Source organism: Erinaceus europaeus, chromosome 23 (genome assembly GCF_950295315.1).
Source record: "Erinaceus europaeus chromosome 23, mEriEur2.1, whole genome shotgun sequence".
NCBI classification, from domain to species: Eukaryota; Metazoa; Chordata; class Mammalia; order Eulipotyphla; family Erinaceidae; genus Erinaceus; species Erinaceus europaeus.
The window spans coordinates 13,651,606-13,668,434 of record NC_080184.1 but is presented as its reverse complement, the minus strand read 5'-3'; the positions used below and the strand labels follow the sequence as shown (position 1 = coordinate 13,668,434).

At 65.4% G+C, this 16,829-nt stretch overlaps 2 protein-coding genes across 7 annotated transcripts in view; one reads left to right on the top strand and one right to left on the bottom strand.

Moving 5' to 3' along the window:
* Positions 1-10,355, top strand: part of RFX1 (regulatory factor X1) — a 28,379-nt gene extending 18,024 nt beyond the window's left edge. For 5 of the 6 annotated variants that reach the window (XM_060181848.1, XM_060181850.1, XM_060181852.1 and 2 more), the window contains 13 exons: positions 797-1,151; positions 3,618-3,799; positions 4,395-4,514; positions 4,599-4,714; positions 5,791-5,909; positions 5,995-6,104; positions 6,550-6,701; positions 6,796-6,893; positions 7,855-8,004; positions 8,087-8,295; positions 9,014-9,167; positions 9,258-9,303; positions 9,381-10,355. In XM_060181848.1, the coding sequence (XP_060037831.1) occupies positions 797-1,151; positions 3,618-3,799; positions 4,395-4,514; positions 4,599-4,714; positions 5,791-5,909; positions 5,995-6,104; positions 6,550-6,701; positions 6,796-6,893; positions 7,855-8,004; positions 8,087-8,295; positions 9,014-9,167; positions 9,258-9,303; positions 9,381-9,550 (1,981 nt within the window). In that variant the 3' untranslated portion in view covers positions 9,551-10,355. The remainder of the gene's footprint in view (positions 1-796; positions 1,152-3,617; positions 3,800-4,394; positions 4,515-4,598; positions 4,715-5,790; positions 5,910-5,994; positions 6,105-6,549; positions 6,702-6,795; positions 6,894-7,854; positions 8,005-8,086; positions 8,296-9,013; positions 9,168-9,257; positions 9,304-9,380) is intronic. The other variant, XM_060181849.1, reaches the window with a different exon arrangement.
* A 59-nt stretch (positions 10,356-10,414) lies between these two features.
* DCAF15 (DDB1 and CUL4 associated factor 15) lies at positions 10,415-15,993 on the bottom strand. The gene is made up of 13 exons (XM_060181846.1): positions 15,830-15,993; positions 14,301-14,398; positions 13,786-13,921; positions 13,289-13,395; positions 12,920-13,056; positions 12,675-12,845; positions 11,857-12,252; positions 11,672-11,763; positions 11,453-11,581; positions 11,270-11,355; positions 11,087-11,191; positions 10,886-11,001; positions 10,415-10,808 (listed from the first exon to the last, which is right to left on the bottom strand). Exons 1-13 carry the CDS (start codon positions 15,959-15,961, stop codon positions 10,753-10,755), a joined length of 1,761 nt encoding a protein of 586 aa, XP_060037829.1. The 5' UTR covers positions 15,962-15,993; the 3' UTR covers positions 10,415-10,752.
* Between the last annotated feature and the right edge of the window lie 836 nt (positions 15,994-16,829).

Genomic DNA, 16,829 nt, shown 5'->3' with positions numbered 1-16,829 from the left:
GCCTAGTTCTTCACGAGACGGGGAGACAGAGAGAGATTGAGCAGATGGGGTGCCAGGGCTTGAACTTGAGACCTCAGGCTGGGGAGTTCGGGTCCTTAGCCACTGCGCCCCTCCTTCCTGGGCCCCCTCGATAATCTTAATTTTGTGAAGGAACTCTGCAATGACCTACACGTCAGGCGAGATGTAGGGGAGCCCCATGTATGTAGGGGGGGTCCAAGCCTGGGGCTTGGGGAAGGCCCCATATCGGGGTGAGAGGGACCCGTGTCTGGAAGTTGGGGGCTCCATGTCTGTGGGGTGGTAGGTCCTCTGGGGGGGCATGCCTGGGGATTGATGGGGGCCCGTGTCTTGGGGCTGGGGAGCCCGACGCTTGGAGGTGGGGGCCGTGTCTTGGGGCTGGGGAGCCCGACGCTTGGAGGTGGGGGCCGTGTCTTGGGGCTGGGGAGCCCGATGCTTGGAGGTGGGGGCCCGTGTCTTGGAGCTGGAGGAGCCCCACGCTTGGAGGTGGGGGCCCGTGTCTTGGGGCTGGGGGAGCCCCACGCTTGGAGGTGGGGCCCGTGTCTTGGGGCTGGGGGAGCCCCATGCTTGGAGGTGGGGGCCCGTGTCTTGGGGCTGGGGGAGCCCCACGCTTGGAGGTGGGGGCCCGTGTCTTGGGGCTGGGGAGCCCCACGCTTGGAGGTGGGGCCCGTGTGTTGGGGGCAAGGTGCCCCCTGTTCGGGTCTGGAGGGACCCCCGTCCGTGGGTGGGGCGCCCCGCACCGGGGCTGCCGGCTGAGCCCGCCCTGTCCCCTGTCCCGCAGCCGCGCGAGCAGCTACCCATACCCCGAGACCCCGCTGTACACGCAGCCGGCGGGCAGCACCTACTACGACGCGGCCGGGGCGCCCCAGGTCAGCTCCCCGGCGCCCCCCCAGGCCGTGGGCGGCAGCGGCGCGGTGCCCCTGTTCGTGTCGGGCAGCTCGGCGGTGGGCAGCGCTGCGGGCGGGGGCGCGGCCGGCGGGGGCGGCGGCGGCGGCGGAGGAGGAGGAGGAGGAGGAGGCAGCGGCGGCGGCACCGGCGGGGGCGGCGGCGGCGGCACCTACGTGATTCAGGGCGGCTACTTGGTGGGCAGCGCCAGCCAGTCCTACTCTCACACCACGCGAGCCTCCCCGGCCACCGTGAGTGCCCCCGGGGGGAGCCGGGGCCAGGAGCTGGCCTGGGGCTCGGGCTGCAGGGCCTGGGGGTGGTGGGGGGTCTCCTGCCCTCTGGGAAGCCCCTGCACCCTGGAATCCTGCCGCCTGCCCCGGTTGGGGACGGGGCTTCAGGGCTATGCGTTTTCTTCCCTTCTTTCCTCTGCTTTTTTATTAGTGATTGAATAGGTATTTACACGTTTATGAGCTCCCGTGGGTCTAACTCCACGCCGTCCCCGCCCCCAGAGTTCTGTGTCCTCCACTGGAAACTGCAGTGGTTCTCCCGAGTTCACAGACATGGGATGACTATTATTTCTACAGCTATCTAGACTTGTATAGATTTGCCCATTTTTAAGTAGGGTCCTGCCTTCTCTATTAATTTTTTTTTTTTCCCAGAGCACTTCTCAACTCTGACTTATGGTGGTGCAGGGGGATTGAACCTGGAACTTTGCTACCCCCCCCCCTTTTCTCTCCCTTCCTAAGTCACACCTGTTACTACTTACAGGTGTCCTTCCTTTATTCCTCTTCTCTCTCCGGGTCCTGATGGAGTTGGGGTTCAGAGCCCCCTGGGCATCTTCCCCTGACATTTCTCCCCCTCTGGGAGTCTGGACCCAAATTCTTTTTTTTTCTTTTTTTTTTTTAGAAAATCTTTTTTTTTCCCCTTAACTTTATTTATTCCTTTTTGTTGCCCCTGTTGATTTATTGTAGTTACTATTATTGTTGTTACTGATGTCATCGTTGTTGGATAGGACAGAGAGAAATGGAGAGAAAGGAAGACAGAGGGGGGAGAGAAAGACAGACACCTGCAGACCTGCTTCACCGCCTGGGAAGCGACTCCCCTGCAGGCGGGGAGCCGGGGGCTCAAACCAGAATCCTTACACCGGTCCTTGCACTTTGCACCACCTGCGCTTAACCCGCTGTGCTACCACCCGACTCCCTGGACCCAAATTCTTTATGGGGAGCAGCAGGTGGGAGTTCTGGCTTCTGTCATGGCGGGGAGCCTGGGGCTCAAACCAGAATCCTTACACCGGTCCTTGCACTTTGCACCACCTGCGCTTAACCCGCTGCGCTACCGCCCGACTCCCTGGACCCAAATTCTTTATGGGGAGCAGCAGGTGGGAGTTCTGGCTTCTGTCATGGCTTCTCCGCTGGACATGGGTGTTGGCAGGTGGATCCACACCCCCAGCCTGTGTCTGTCTGTCTGTCCCTAGTGGGGCAGGGCTCTGGGGAGGGGAGGCTCCAGGACACACGGGTGAGGGCGTTTCCCAGGGAGGTCATGGTAGCATCTGCAACACAGTGTCTGAAAGGAAGTAAGATATAAAGCAGGACAAACTGATTAATGAACAGGAATCAGAAAGTAGGACTAGAGCAGGTGTGAATAGGGGTCTTAGGGTGGAGAGAAGCTAGGAGTCTATTTTAGGTCTGTTCCTGGGGCTCAGGACTTCAGTAATCTTTGCCTGAAGTTGATAGCTAAGGTTTTTTTCCTTTTTTTTTTTTAAATATTTATTTATTCCCTTTGGTTGCCTTTGTTTTATTGTTGTAGTTATTATTGTTGTTGTTATTGATGTCGTTGTTGGCTAGGACAGAGAGAAATGGAGAGAGGAGGGGAACACAGGGGGAAAGACACCTGCAGACCTGCTTCACCGCCTGGGAAGCGACTCCCCTGCAGGTGGGGAGCCGGGGGCTCGAACCGGGATCCTTACCCGGTCCTTGCATTTGCACCACGTGCGCTTAACCCGCTGCACTACCGCCCGACTCCCGGTTTGTTTTTTGTTTTCTTTCTTCTTTTTTTTTTAATAGAGACAGTTTGAGAAGAGAGTGTGAGATAGAGATGGAAACAGCCGCACCCCTGCTCCACACTTGTGAAGCTGCCCCCTGCAGGTGGGGACCGGGGGTTTGAACCCGGGTCCTTGTGCGTGGTAACAGGTGTACTCAACCAAGTGTGCCACCACCTGGTCCCTATTTAATGAGCTAGAGAGCGAGCGAGCCTAGAGGCCCACTCAGCTCTGGCTGCTGCTGGTGCTGGGGATTGAAGCTGGGGCCGCAGAGCCTCAGGCAGGAGAGTCTGTGTGCAGAAGCATCGTGCTGTCCCCACAGCCTTTTTCTTGTTTAAGGAGCGAGGTATCACAGCCCCCCAGCTTCCCTGACCATGGCTGCGGGGCCCTCGCCGGTGTGCTCGGCGTCTGCGTCTCTGCCTCTCCCTCTCTCCGTCTCTCTGTCTCTCCCCCCAGACTCCTCTCTGGGCCCTTGTCCCTCTCCGTGTGGCCTGGGGCCCCCGTTTGCTTTGCCCGCCCCGCCTTCGACCCACCTGCCCTCTTGCTGCTGGACACTGAGGGTCCCCAGGCGTCCACGGGGCTGGAGGTGGGGCTGGAGGTGGGGGGCTGGTCCCGGGGCCCCGGGGGTGCTCAGCGCCGCCCGTGTGTCCCCGTGTCCCCCTTCCTCCACGTGCCCCAGGTGCAGTGGCTGCTGGACAACTACGAGACGGCGGAGGGCGTGAGCCTGCCCCGCAGCACGCTGTACTGCCACTACCTCCTGCACTGCCAGGAGCAGAAGCTGGAGCCCGTCAACGCCGCCTCCTTCGGGAAGCTCATCCGCTCGGTCTTCATGGGGCTGCGCACGCGCAGGCTGGGCACCAGGTGCGCCCGGCTCGGCCCCGCCCACCGGATCTGGCCACACCCCCTCCTGTGGGCCCCCCCTGGCCTGGCGGGGGGATCCTGCTTCTGGGCCTGCGCAGCCTCTCTGTGTCTCCCTGGTTGGCCCCCAGCCCCGCTGCACCCCCAGTTCCGGGGAGCCACCTCCTCCCCTCCCTGCTCCCCAAATCAGCCGCCCCCACCCTCCCCGGTGGGACTAGTGCCCCCAGAATAAGGGAGAGGCCTCTCACACACACAACCCAGCCCCCTAGTCAGGGCCCCAGTTCCCACGGGGGGTAGGTTGAGGGGAGCGTCACCCTCTTCATTCTGGCATTAACTCGTTCATTCCCTCACCTGTGTCTGCTTGCTTTGGACCTGTTTCCTTAGCTCTCCAGCTGGGGTTCCAGGAGCACCCCATTCCAGGGAGGGGAGATTGAAGCCCCACCAACACAGAGACACCCCCAGATTAGCCCCAAGAGACCCCCCCTCCTCCCCACAGCCCGGTCTGCTCGGCAGGCTTCTTTGAGGGCGCTCCAGGGACGCTGGAGGGGGCCGCCCTCACCCTGCCCGCCCCCTCACCTCCACCACCCCCCCACCGCAGGGGCAACTCCAAGTACCATTACTACGGGCTGCGGATCAAGGCCAACTCCCCACTGCTCCGGCTGATGGAGGACCAGCCCCACATGGCCATGCGCGGCCAGCCCTTCTCCCAGAAGCAGAGGTTGGCGGCTGTGGTGGGGAAATCCCGGGGGGTGGGGCGCGGGGCTGAGGGTCGGACCCCCCCCTACCTGGCCTGTCCTCTCAGGCTGAAGCCCCTCCAGAAGATGGAGGGGATGACCAACGGCGTGGCTGTGGGACCCCCGCCCACCTCGGGGTCGTCAGACATCAGCGCCCAGGTGCAGCAGCTCCAGCAGTTCCTCGGTGAGGGCCCGGCCCCCCTCCCCCGGGTGCCCTCCCTAGAGGAGGCTTTGGGGTCAGCCCAGAATCTTCGGGAGGCCTGCCTTTGTCACTCTGCAGGATGTGGGACTGCTCTTCTCTCTCCACCCAGGGGAGCCCAAACAGCCCCTTAATCAGGCCCCTAGGTGGTCCCCGGCTGAGCTGATGCTTTGGATAGAAACAGGAGAGACCCCACAGCCCTGCCCACCCTCCCTGGGGCTCCCTGGGTGCTGTGCAGGGTGCTGAGAGAGGAGAGACCCCACAGCCCTGCCCACCCTCCATGGGCTCCCTGGGTGCTGTGCCTGGTGCTGAGAGAGGAGAGACCCCACAGCCCTGCCCACCCTCCATGGGCTCCCTGGGTGCTGTGCCTGGTGCTGAGAGAGGAGACACCCCACAGCCCTGCCCACCCTCCATGGGGCTCCCTGGGTGCTATGCCTGGTGCTTAGAGAGGAGAGACCCCACAGCCCTGCCCACCCTACACGGGCTCCTGGGTGCTGTGCAGGGTGCTGAGAGAGGAGAGACCCCACAGCCATGCCCACCCTCCATGGTGCTCCCTGGGTGCTGTCCATGGTGCTGAGAGAGGAGAGACCCCACAGCCATGCCCACCCTCCATGGGGCTCCCTGGGTGCTGTTCATGGTGCTGAGAGAGGAGAGACCCCACAGCCATGCCCACCCTCCCTGGGGCTCCCTGGGTGCTGTGCATGGTGCTGAGAGAGGAGAGACCCACAGCCCTGCCCACCCCCCATGGGGCTCCCTGGGTGCTGTGCAGGGTGCTGAGAGAGGAGACACCCCACAGTCCTGCCCACCCCCCATGGGGCTCCCTGGGTGCTGTGCAGGGTGCTGAGAGAGGAGACACCCCACAGTCCTGCCCACCCTCCACGGGTCCCTGGGTGCTGTGCATGGTGCTGAGAGAGGAGAGACCCCACAGCCCTGCCCACCCTCCATGGGCTCCCTGGGTGCTGTCCATGGTGCTGAGAGAGGAGAGACCCCACAGCCCTGCCCACCCTCCACGGAACTCTGTGGAGGTATCCTGAACCTCACAGGGTCCCCTGCTCCCTCAGATGCTTCGCGGAATCTCCCCGACTTCTCTGAGTTAGACCTGCAGGGCAAGGAGCTGCCGGAGGGCGTGGGGCCAGGGGACGTCAAGGCCTTCCAGGTCCTGTACCGGGAACACTGTGAGGTAGATGGGCTGGGCGTTGGCTGGGGGCCAAGGGAGGGCCCAGGCTCCCCTCTGGTCCTCTGATTGCCCACCTCCCCGCCCCCAGGCCATTGTGGATGTCATGGTGAACCTGCAGTTCACTCTGGTTGAGACCTTGTGGAAAACTTTCTGGAGGTACAACCTCAGCCAGCCCAGTGAGGCCACACCCATGGCCGTGTGAGTGTCCTGGGAGGCCCCCAAAGCCAGGGTGCAGGAACCGGGGAATCCAACAGGAGAGCCCCTCCTGTGGGTGGGACTTACCGTGGCCCCTCCTTGTGGGTGTGGCTTACCACAAGCCCATCTCACTGGGACTGAAAGTGGCCTTGACTGGGTATGGAGCTGAGTTCCCTCCTCCTGGGGGGCTGGGGGTGGGACCTATTGTACGTTTCTCCTCCTGGGCAGGAGTTAGAGGCGGGGCTTAACCTGGGGGTGGGGCTTACTGGTTCCTTTCTCCTGGGGCTGGGTCACACATAAGGCCACTCCCAGCAGCAGACGTTCTGCACCCCTGCCGCCCCTCAGCTTTCAGTCTCCATAATTCCCAGTTGTGACCCTGGGAACCTAGAAGCGGGGGTCCCGCGGGCCGAGCCTGCGGGGTGACCCGAGGTCTGGTGGGCATCCCCAGGCACGACGAGGCGGAGAAGCGACTGCCCAAGGCCAGTCTGGTGCTGCTGTCCAAGTTCGAGCCAGTGCTGCAGTGGGCCAAGAACTGTGACAACGTGCTGTACCAGGACCTGGTGGAGATCCTTATTCCCGACGTGCTGCGGCCCATCCCCAGTGAGTCTCGACCCCACCCCGGCCTGGGATCTCTTCCCCCTTCCCCACCCCCCGCCCCCAGCACCCAGCCCTTACCCGCCACCCCTGCCCACAGGTGCCTTGACCCAAGCGATCCGGAACTTTGCCAAGAGCCTGGAGAGCTGGCTCACCCACGCCATGGTCAACATTCCCGAGGAGATGCTGCGGGTGAAGGTGGGGGCAGGCCCGGGCTTAGCCCATCCTCCCCTGTCCTTCAGGGCCTGGGGCGGGTTAGAGTGACAGCAGAACCCAGAGGGAACACCACCTTCTGGGGGCCTGGCCCAGGTAGCTCCTCCTGGGGGGTGGGGATCAGAAGGCTCCTCCGCCTGGGGCGGGGCTCAGAGAAGACTCCGCCTCCTGGGGCGGGGCTCAGAGAAGGTTCCTCCTCCTGGGGCGGGGCTCAGAGAAGACTCCGCCTCCTGGGGCGGGGCTCAGAGAAGGTTCCTCCTCCTGGGGCGGGGCTCAGAGAAGACTCCGCCTCCTGGGGCGGGGCTCAGAGAAGGTTCCTCCTCCTGGGGCGGGGCTCAGAGAAGACTCCACCTCCTGGGGTGGGGCTCAGGGAGGCTCTTCCTGGCGGGGGCTCAGAGAAGGCTCCTTCTCTGGGTAGGACTGAAGAAACCCCTCTTTCAGGGTGGGACTCGGTCGGCTCCTCTTGCTGGTTCTGCCCGAGCATGGTCCACGGGTCATTCTGTCTTCACAGAGCCGCACTCCTCCTCCCCCCCACACACCTTCACACTTGCTCCTGCCCCTTCTTCCTCCTCTTCCTCCTCCTCCTTCAACCAGAGCAAGTAAAACTTACACAGAAGCCGGAAGTGGCTCTCTGCTGCCAGCCCAGGCAGGAAGTGCTCATGGAAATGAAATTACAGAGTAGATGAAACCTAAAAAAATAAAATAAAAATAACGATAAGAAACAGCAAGTGAGTCACACGCGTACATAGGATCCCGTCCCGGTCACCACCACCGCCTCCTGGCTCTGCTAGATCCCCGGGGCCTGGAGGCTGCCGGCAGGAGAGTTATTTTCTCCACCCGTGCTGGGGGGGTGGGGTGGTGTTCGCCCACGTAGGAGTACAGGGATGGGAGTTGGGGGCCCGCGTGGGGCGCCCCCCCCCGGAAGCCACAGCCCTGGGCCCCGCAGGTGGCGGCAGCGGGGGCCTTCGCGCAGACGCTGCGGCGCTACACGTCGCTCAACCACCTGGCGCAGGCGGCGCGCGCGGTGCTGCAGAACTCGGCGCAGATCAGCCAGATGCTCAGCGACCTCAACCGTGTGGACTTCGCCAACGTGCAGGTGGGCCCGGGGCCGGCCGCCGAAGGGGCTGGGGGGCTGGGGGCGCCGGGCTGAGCCCCCCCCCCCCATGGCCGGCCCTCAGGAGCAGGCGTCGTGGGTGTGCCGCTGCGAGGACCGCGTGGTGCAGCGGCTGGAGCAGGACTTCAAGCTGACGCTGCAGCAGCAGAACTCGCTGGAGCAGTGGGCCGCCTGGCTGGACGGCGTGGTGAGCCAGGTGCTCAAGCCCTACCAGGGCAGCGCCGGCTTCCCCAAGGCCGCCAAGCTCTTCCTCCTCAAGTGGTCCTTCTACAGGTGCAGCTGCCCTGCCTGCCTGCCTGGGGGCGGGGCCTCGAGGGGTGGGCGGGGCCTGGAGGCAGCTCTCCCAAGGAAGCTCCGCCTTCCCAGAAGCGGGAGGGGGGGGCTGATGACTGGGTATTGGGGTGGCTCCTCCCACTGGGGGGGCTTAGCGAAGGCATCTTCTGCTGGGTGCGGCTGAGAGGCGCTACCTCTGTCCCAAAAGGTGGGCGAGGAACTTGGTGGGAGCGGGGAGAAAGCCCCTCCCCTCCAAGGGGGGCTCCCGGTTGGGTGTGGCCTATGGAAGGCTCCTCCCAGAGGGTGGGGCCAGAGAAGCCTCTTCCTGATTGGGCCCGGCCTCCAGGGGTGGGGCTTAGCAGGCTCCTCCCAGAGGGTGGGGCCAGAGAAGCCTCTTCCTGATTGGGCCCAGCCTCCAGGGGTGGGGCTTAGCAGGCTCCTCCCTAAGGGGCGGGGCCGGAGAAGCCTCTTCCTTATTGGGCCCAGCCTCCAGGGGTGGGGCTTAGCAGGCTCCTCCCAGAGGGCGGGGCCAGAGAAGCCTCTTCCTGATTGGGCCCGGCCTCCAGGGGTGGGGCTTAGCAGGCTCCTCCCTGAGGGGCGGGGCCTCGAGGCAGGCTTCAGTTCTCAGGCTCAGTGGGGCGCGGCTGGGGTGCGGGAGGGGCCCGAGATGGGGCAGGTCTCCGCTCGCTGCTGACCCTAGGCCCCGTCCGCGCCCCAGCTCCATGGTGATCCGGGACCTGACCCTGCGCAGCGCCGCCAGCTTCGGCTCGTTTCACCTCATCCGCCTGCTATATGACGAGTACATGTTCTACCTGGTCGAGCATCGTGTGGCGCGCGCCCGGGGCGAGACCCCCATCGCCGTCATGGGCGAGGTGCGGGGCAGGGCGGGGCGGGGCGGGCGCTGTCTGCAGCCGCGTCCGCGTCTGCGCGGGACCCTCACCCTCCGCCCCCTCCCCCTGCAGTTCGCCAACCTGGCCACGTCGCTGAACCCCCTGGACCCCGACAAAGGTGAGCGCCGCAGGGCTGGCCCGGGGCGTGTGGGTGTGCGTGGGGGCGCCCCGACTGAAGCCCGCCTGCTCCCCCAGATGAGGAGGAGGAAGAGGAGGACGAGAGCGACGACGAGCTGCCCCAGGACATGGCGCTGGCGGCCGGTGGGGAGTCCCCGGCGCTGGGCCCCGACGCCCTGGAGCCCCCCGCCAAGCTGGCGCGCAACGACCCCCGCGGGCTCTTCGTGCAGGCGCTGCCGTCCAGCTAAGCCGCCCCCAGCCCAGCCCAGCCCGGCGTCAAGCCCCCCCCAAACCCCCCGCTACTGTGGCTTCTCCCCCCTCCGCCCCAGAGACACACGGAGGCCCGGAGCGCCCCCTTCCCCCTTCTCCGCCGGGGCGGCACAATCATGTCACCGCCGGCCCCGCACCCCAAAGACGTGCCTTAAGGAACCCACCGCTGTGCCCGGGTGCCCCCCCGCCCAGCCCCTGCCCACACCCGCCCAGGACCCGGGGGTGGGGGTGGGGGGGTCACCCCGGAACTGTTAACTTATTCTGGTCACTGGCTTTGCACAGCCCCGGGTGGGCGCGGCTGGACCTTGCCTGGGGACACCCCGATTCCTCGCCCCCCAGGTCTAAGTGCAATTAATGTTCCGGGCAGCTGGGCCGCCCTCGGAGCCCGCGAGGGGGGCCGCGTCCCTGGGGGGCGGGGGGCGCCTCCGGTTTCCAAAGAGCCTGCGGCCCGGGGACCCCGCGCTTCCCCCCTGCGCCCCCCCAGTCATCCCCCCCTAGCGCCACCGCCTCGGCCCACCATGGCCTTACCCCCCTCCCACCCCAGAAAGACAGGAGGAAAGAAAATCGCCCCATAATCGCCGTTGTACAGACACACACACACCCACAATCCGAACCTCCGCGCCGCTGCTGCAGCTTCCGGGGCCGCCCCGCACCCCAACCCCAACCGCAACTGCCGTGAAGCCGTGACCGTGTCCGCGTGTGCTAGTCGAGCCCGCCCAGCTGTTTTCTATCTTTTTTGTAGTCTTTTCTTAAAACAAATAAATTCTGCTGTGATCTTTGCCACCTGTGGCCTCGTCTGGGGGGAGGGGAGGAGCGACAACAAGAAAGGGGGGGGTCCCGGGCAAGGTGGAGAAATAAAACATTTATTACGGGAAGGAGGGACCGGGGGACGGACGGCTGGGGGCGGCGTGGAGCAGAGGGGTTCGGGGGTACACTGTCCACTCGTGTTGCCAATGGGGGGAGGCGCGGGGCTCCTCCTCGTCCCCCTCTCACCCCCCCAACTTAAATAGGCATAAATAACAAGCGTCCAGATTCAGGCTCCGAAAGGGCTGCCCCGCCCAGCTGGGAGCCGGTGGGGGCGGCGCGGGGCAAGCCGGGCAGGCTGCCTGGAGGCGGTGTGGGAGGCAGGGGCGCCCAGGGCCCCGGAGGTAGTTGGAGTCCGTGTCCGGGCGGCCGGCCCTCACAGCACGATCCACGTGTAGCGCTCGCTGTCCGCCAGCACCTTCAGGGAGCAACCTGCGTGGGGGGAAGGTTGGCGGTTCTAGAAGGTTCTGGGGCACCGGGCCCGGGAGAAGCCGACAGCCGCGACGCACCCTTGTGCAGCGCCTCGTTGGTCATCCTGTTCACGTAGCGGCCGCTGCTCTCGGGCACCAGCCACTTCATCACCATGTCCACGCAGCTCTTGCGGTATGAGCTCCACACGCTGCCGCTGGGGGCGGGGGGTGGGGTGGGGGGGTGTCAGCGGCCCAACCCGAGCGGCCGCCCCGCCCCGCGCCCCGCCGCGCGCCCCGCACCTGGTCTGGCCCTTGACCTCCGTGAGGTCGCCCACGCTGACCGTGTCGAACACGCCGGTGTTGAGGTCCCAGGCCACCTTGAGGCTGGTGTGGTAGGTCTTTGGTCTGGGGGGGGGGGGTGCAGATGAGGGGTCCACCCCGGCCACCCTCCCGAGCCCCCCGCGGCACGGCTGTGGCGCTCACCGGAGCTGGCCCTCCTCCGTGGGCGACGGGAAGGCCAGGAGCAGCAGGCCGATGTTGATGAGGACCTGGTCCGTCTCGGGGCAGACCTGCGGGGCGGGGCGGGGCGGGGCGGGGCGGGCGGCGTGAGGGCTGGGGGGATGTGCGCCCGCTCCCTCCGCAGCCCCTGGGGCGCCCCCACCCCACCTCCAGGATGACGATGTCGTAGTCGCTGAAGGAGCAGAACTGGTGGCCCCAGGTGGCGTCGTGGCGGATGACCTCGTTGATGACATACTCGAAGTCCAGCGTCAGCTGCTCCACCGTCAGGTACTGGCCCTGGGCGTGCCGGGAGGGGTTCGGCAGGGGCTGGCCTGGCCCCGCCCCCAAGACCAAGCCCCGCCCCCAGGCCCAGACAGCCCCGCCCACCTGCAGGGCGGCCCGCTCCCGCATGGGCCTGAGGTTGCGGCCCCGCAGGTCGGTCACCACGAAGGGCAGCGAGATCTTGTCGTCCTCCAGCTCTGAGGGTGGGAAGGGAAGCGGCGTGCGGGGTGGTCCGGTGGCCCCAGCCCCGCGCAGCCCCCCAACCCGGCCGCGGGCCGCCCCTCACCCACCGTCCTCAGCCTCGCCACCCAGCACGTAGTGCAGCTTGGTGTAGTTGACGTAGCCAGGCTCGGGGGCCGCGGGGGCGCCCTCTCGGGACCCCGACTCCCCACCCGGGAGTGGCTCCGAGAGGCCCCCGCGCCGGCCATCCGAGGACCTGGGGCACGGGGGCGGCCGCGTCTCCTCTGAAGGGCCCTCCTTGGCCTCCTTGGCCCGGCGGAAAATGTCGGCCACGAACTCCTTGGCTTTGGCGATGGCGGGCGAGGGTTCGGAGGTGGGGCCGGCCTCTGGGCGGGGGCTGGGCAGGGCGGGCGGCGCCACAGGGCTGGGGGGTCCCGGGGGAGTCGGGGGGCCCGGCGACGGCGCGGCCGTGTGGTTGTACAGGATTTGGCAGAAGCTGCTGTCGCCTGGAAGAGGAAGGTCCACATCCAACTGGAGCTTCCCCGGGCACTAGCCCACAGGGCTGCCATGTGGCGCCTGGGCCGGCACCCAAGGTCTGTGTACTTAGTGAGCTTATCTGTTGGGGGGGGTCTGTGCAGACCCTTCAGAAGTCTCCCCCAGCCTCTGGCCCCCACCCTAGAGACCACTAAGCCCCACTCTGCCGAGATCTCCCACCACTGGCAGTAAAGGCCCGGATGCTAAGTCTGAGCCCTGGTGCCACATGCAGCAGAGAAATGCTCTGCTTCTTTCTCTCTCTTGCTCATGGATCCGTCAATCAACCTCAGACCCAGGCACCACATGGGAGGACCACAGCACCGGGGACAGCTCTGGAAGCCAGGGCTGCACGGTGCTGTTGTCCGTGTGTGTGTGGGGGGGTGTTGGGCGGTACCTGCCGCATGGACGGACACGGCGCAGGCCACCAGCGAGTAGCTGGTGTTGAGCAAGACCACCTGGTCCTTCTTGAGCTGGAAGGCGGGCTGGAAGGTGGGGAAGGGGTAGACCACCTGGTACTTGGTGTGCAGCATGAAGCCGTGGCGAAGGCACTGGGCGCTGGGGTCACCTGCGGGCGGGCAGGCATGGGAGCTCAGGTGGGCTGCCGGGGGGGCGGGGCGGGCACCCCCATCCCGGCCCCACCTGGGTGCGAACGGCTGGCCTCCTGGCAGGCGGGGCAGCGGCCGGGGGCCGGCACGGCCACCGTGCTGATGTAGATGTCCCGGTGGTTCTCGTCAGTCATCATCATGTTCATGAGCAAGCCGTTGGAGGAGCGTGTGCTGGCGGGGGCGGGGAGCGCTCAGGATCCCGTCTGGGGCCTGGGGCCCCACCTCCTAGCCCGGGCCCTGACCAAGCCCCAGCCCCTGGCCGAAGGCTCCGCCTTCACCAGATTCTAGCCCCGCCCCTTAAAGTCACAGGCCCCGCCTCCGCCCCAAGCTCCACCTCTTCCCGGGGCCCCAGTCAGGGCTTCAGGCCCCGCCCCTGCCCAGCTCCTGCCCCGCCCCATCTCACTTGAAGCCAAAGACGATGACTTTGGAGGAGTCGCTGGGCCACTCACACACAGTGAGGAAGAGGTCGCTGTAGATTTCCTCGTCCTGGAAGAGGCGCACCTGACGCACCTGGGGGGGCGACCGGCACAGGTTGAGGGGGTGCTGGGTCACGGGGACCGCCACCCGCCCTGCAGGGGACCTCGCCCATTGCTCCTTTTCCGCTTAGACAGAGGGAGACGACAGAGCGAGCAGGAGACCCGCCCAACCCCCCCACACACACTGCTCACGGGCGGTGACTCAGGCTCAAACCCGGGTCTCCCTGCGTGGGAAAGCCTCTGCCTCGCTCAGGACCGACCTGGGTGTCCCCTCTCGTGTGGGGGAGCCCTCCACGCAGCCCAGATCCGCTGGCTTCCCTGAACTCACCCACCCCCCAGCTCTGGGGAGCACGGAAGTGGCCAGTCTGGTCCCCCGGCCACTCCCCGCGCTCTGCCTGGGTCTGGGGGCGGGTGGGGGCCCTACCAGCCGGAGCTTGCTGTGCACGTTGAATTCCCACCAGTACAGGTGGTAAATGTAGAAGGAGAAGTCGTCGTCACCGCTGCTGCTGGTGTAGGACAGAACATAGCGACCACACTTGGAGAAGCCCAGGAAGATGTGCCTGCAGGGGGGCGGCGGGCGGGGCGGGGTCAGAGCCAGCCAGGGGCGGGGCCCCGGTGGCAGCGTGGGGCATGACCAGATCAGCCAATGTCGAGGCAAGGGTGTGGCCGGACTCAACCAAAGGCAGAGCCGGCAGTTCAGGGGCGTGGCCAGAGCCAGCCAATACCAAGCTGGGGGCGTGGCTAGAGCCAGGAAGCAGAGGGCGTGACCAGACCCTGTGCAGGCAGGGGGCGTGGCCAGAGCCAACCAGCCATCCCTGTGTGGGCGTGGACTGAGGCGGGGCTTTACAGCGGGGGCGTGGTCAGGACCGCCTAGGGCGTGGCCTCGGCGGTGGGCGTGGCTACGGGCGATCAGGGTCAGGGTCCGTTGCTAGGCCTCACCCCGCGTACAGGAAGTCCTCGTCCACGATGCTCTTGAGGGACACGCAGACTCTGGGAGGCAGCTTCCGGAACAGGCGCGGGGAGAGCTGCCCGCTGATCTGGGGGGGTCAGGCGGCGGGGATCTTGAGCCGCCCTGGGTGGAGGCCCCCAGCAGCCACCCAGTCCCCTCGCCCTGGGCCATCGCCAGGTTCAAGCCCCGCCACCCTCAAGCAACACCCCACTTCGATCCTGGGGTTCCCCTTGCCTGGCTTGCCAGGCTGTGAGGACAGGCCTCAGCTCTGCTGGAGCAAGTTCCTAAGCTTGGCAGCACCGCCCAAGCCCTGCCTGTCTCCTTCCAACCTACCCCTCGCCCCCCAAAAACTTTCTCAAGGAATGATGGAGAGGCGCTGGGGGAGACCAGTGGAAGGGCTTGGGGGTACAGGCTCTGATGCCCTGCACCCCAGGTATTCCCACAGGAGCCTGCACCCAAGTCCCCCCATCTGTGCCCTACACCCCAAGGCCCTCCATCTATACCTGAACCCCAAGACCGTCCATCTCTGTCCTGGACCCCAAGACCCTCCATCTATAGCTTGCACCCCAGGTCCCTCCATCTGCATCCTGAACCCTTAGTCCCTCCATCTACGTTCTGTACTCCCAAGTCCCTCCATCTATTTTCTGCACCCCAAGACTCTCCATCTATATTCTGTACCCAAGTCCCTCCCTGCACCCCAAATCCCTCCATCTATATTCTGCACCCCAAGTCCCTCCACCTATGGCATGCCCCCCAAGACCCTCCATCTATATCCTGAACCCCTACTCCCTCCATCTACATTCTGCACCCCAAGTCCCTCCATCTATGTTCTGCACCCCAAGACCCTCCATATGTGCCCTGAGCCCCAAGTCCCTCCATCTATATCCTGAACCCCTAGTCCCTCCATCTACGTTCTGCACCCCAAGTCCCTCCATCTCTGGCCTGCACCCCAAGACCCTCCATCTATACCCTGAACCCCAAGTCCCTCCATCTATAACTTGCAGCCCAAGTCCCTCCGTCGGCACCCTGCACCCCAAAACCCTCCATCTATATCCCAAGTCCACCTATTTTCTGCACCCCAAGACCCTCTCTATGTGCCCTGCACCCCAAGACCCTCCATCTATAACTTGCAGCACAAGTCCCTCCATCTGCGCCCTGCACCCCAAGTCCCTCCATCTATATCCTGCACCCAAGTCCCTCCATCTGCGCCCTGCACCCCAAGTCCCTCCATCTATATCCTGCACCCAAGGCCCTCCATCTACGCCCTGCACCCCAGGACCCTCCATCCATATTCTGCACCCAAGTCCTTCCATCTACGCCCTACACCCCAAAGCCCTCCATCTATACCATGCACCCCAAGTCCCTCCAGCCAAGCCCCCCCTCCAGCCTCTCCAGCGGAGCCCCCTCCCGGGACCCCCCCCCGCCCCCGGCCCGTCACCCCGCGACCGCCTCCTCCCTCCGCCTCCCCAGCCTCCTCCCCACCGTCCGCCGCGCCCCTCTTCCGGGCCCCGCGCCTCACCTTGACCCGCTCCAGCTGCTTGAGGACGTGCTCCCGCCGCCGCCCCGCGGCTCGCTTCCCCCCGGCGCCCCCGGGGCCGCCGCCGCCGCTCCCGGCCCCGCTGTTCCGCTCCGATTTCGAGCTGGGCGCCATTTTCACCCCCTCCCTCCACTTCCGGAGCAACCGGCCCCTTAGCCCCGCCCTCTCCGCCTTCTCATTGGCCCGCGCTCGGGACGGCAGCCCGCTGATTGGCTGCAAGCCCTCTCGCGGGGCCGCTTCCCGCTCCGCCTGTCCATCATCTCAGCCTCGGCCTGCGATTGGTGAAAACTGTGAAGTCCCGCCCCATAGACAAATCGGACCAATAAGAGGCTTCGTCTGCGCCCCCCGGGGGGGAAGGTCCTGCTCCGATAGGTGCAGGGCACTGTCTGTCTCGGCGGGATCACGCCCCTCGAGGTGGCTGGTGGGTCTCCATGGAGACCACAGGCGGTCCAGGCTTGTGGGCGGGGCCAGAGATTGGTCTGGAGCCTGCATCCCAGCCAACGCGATGATGCTGGCGGCAGGGGCGAGGTGGCGGGGATGCGAGCAGGCAAAGGGGGTCACAGAGGCGACAAAGCAACACTATGAGGCCCCGTGGAAAACATCTCATGTCATCTTTAACACTGCCTTTAGTGATGACAGAAACAAATAGAGGGAAAGGGGGCTAGGGAGAGACAGAGAGACACCGGCAGCCTTGCTCACTGTTCATGAAGCTCCCCTCCTGCAGGTGGGGCCCGGGGCCTCGCACACTGATGTGCGCATTCAATCAGGATCGCCACTGCTCAGCCCTCTGGAAAATGTCTCAGAGGGGCCCCCTCGGGAGTAATACAGATACACTAATTATTTTTTCCCCCAGCTACAGCTAATGGTGATGCTGGAGACTGAAGCTGGAATACCTCGGCCTCAGGCAAAGAAGTCTTTTTGCGTCTTTCTGGCCCTTCCCGCGTGAGAGAGACAGACAGACAGACAGACAGGAGAGACAGCC

Coding starts and splice junctions, on each gene's coding strand:
- DCAF15 (XM_060181846.1), bottom strand. CDS start 15,961: ATGGCGCCCAGCTCGAAATCGGAGCGGAACAGCGGGGCCGGGAGCGGC. Junction 11,192..11,269: donor ACGGAGGAGGGCCAGCTCCG/GTGAGCGCCACA, acceptor CCCCCCCCCCAG/ACCAAAGACCTACCACACCA. Junction 11,002..11,086: donor GAGGTCAAGGGCCAGACCAG/GTGCGGGGCGCG, acceptor CCCCGCCCCCAG/CGGCAGCGTGTGGAGCTCAT.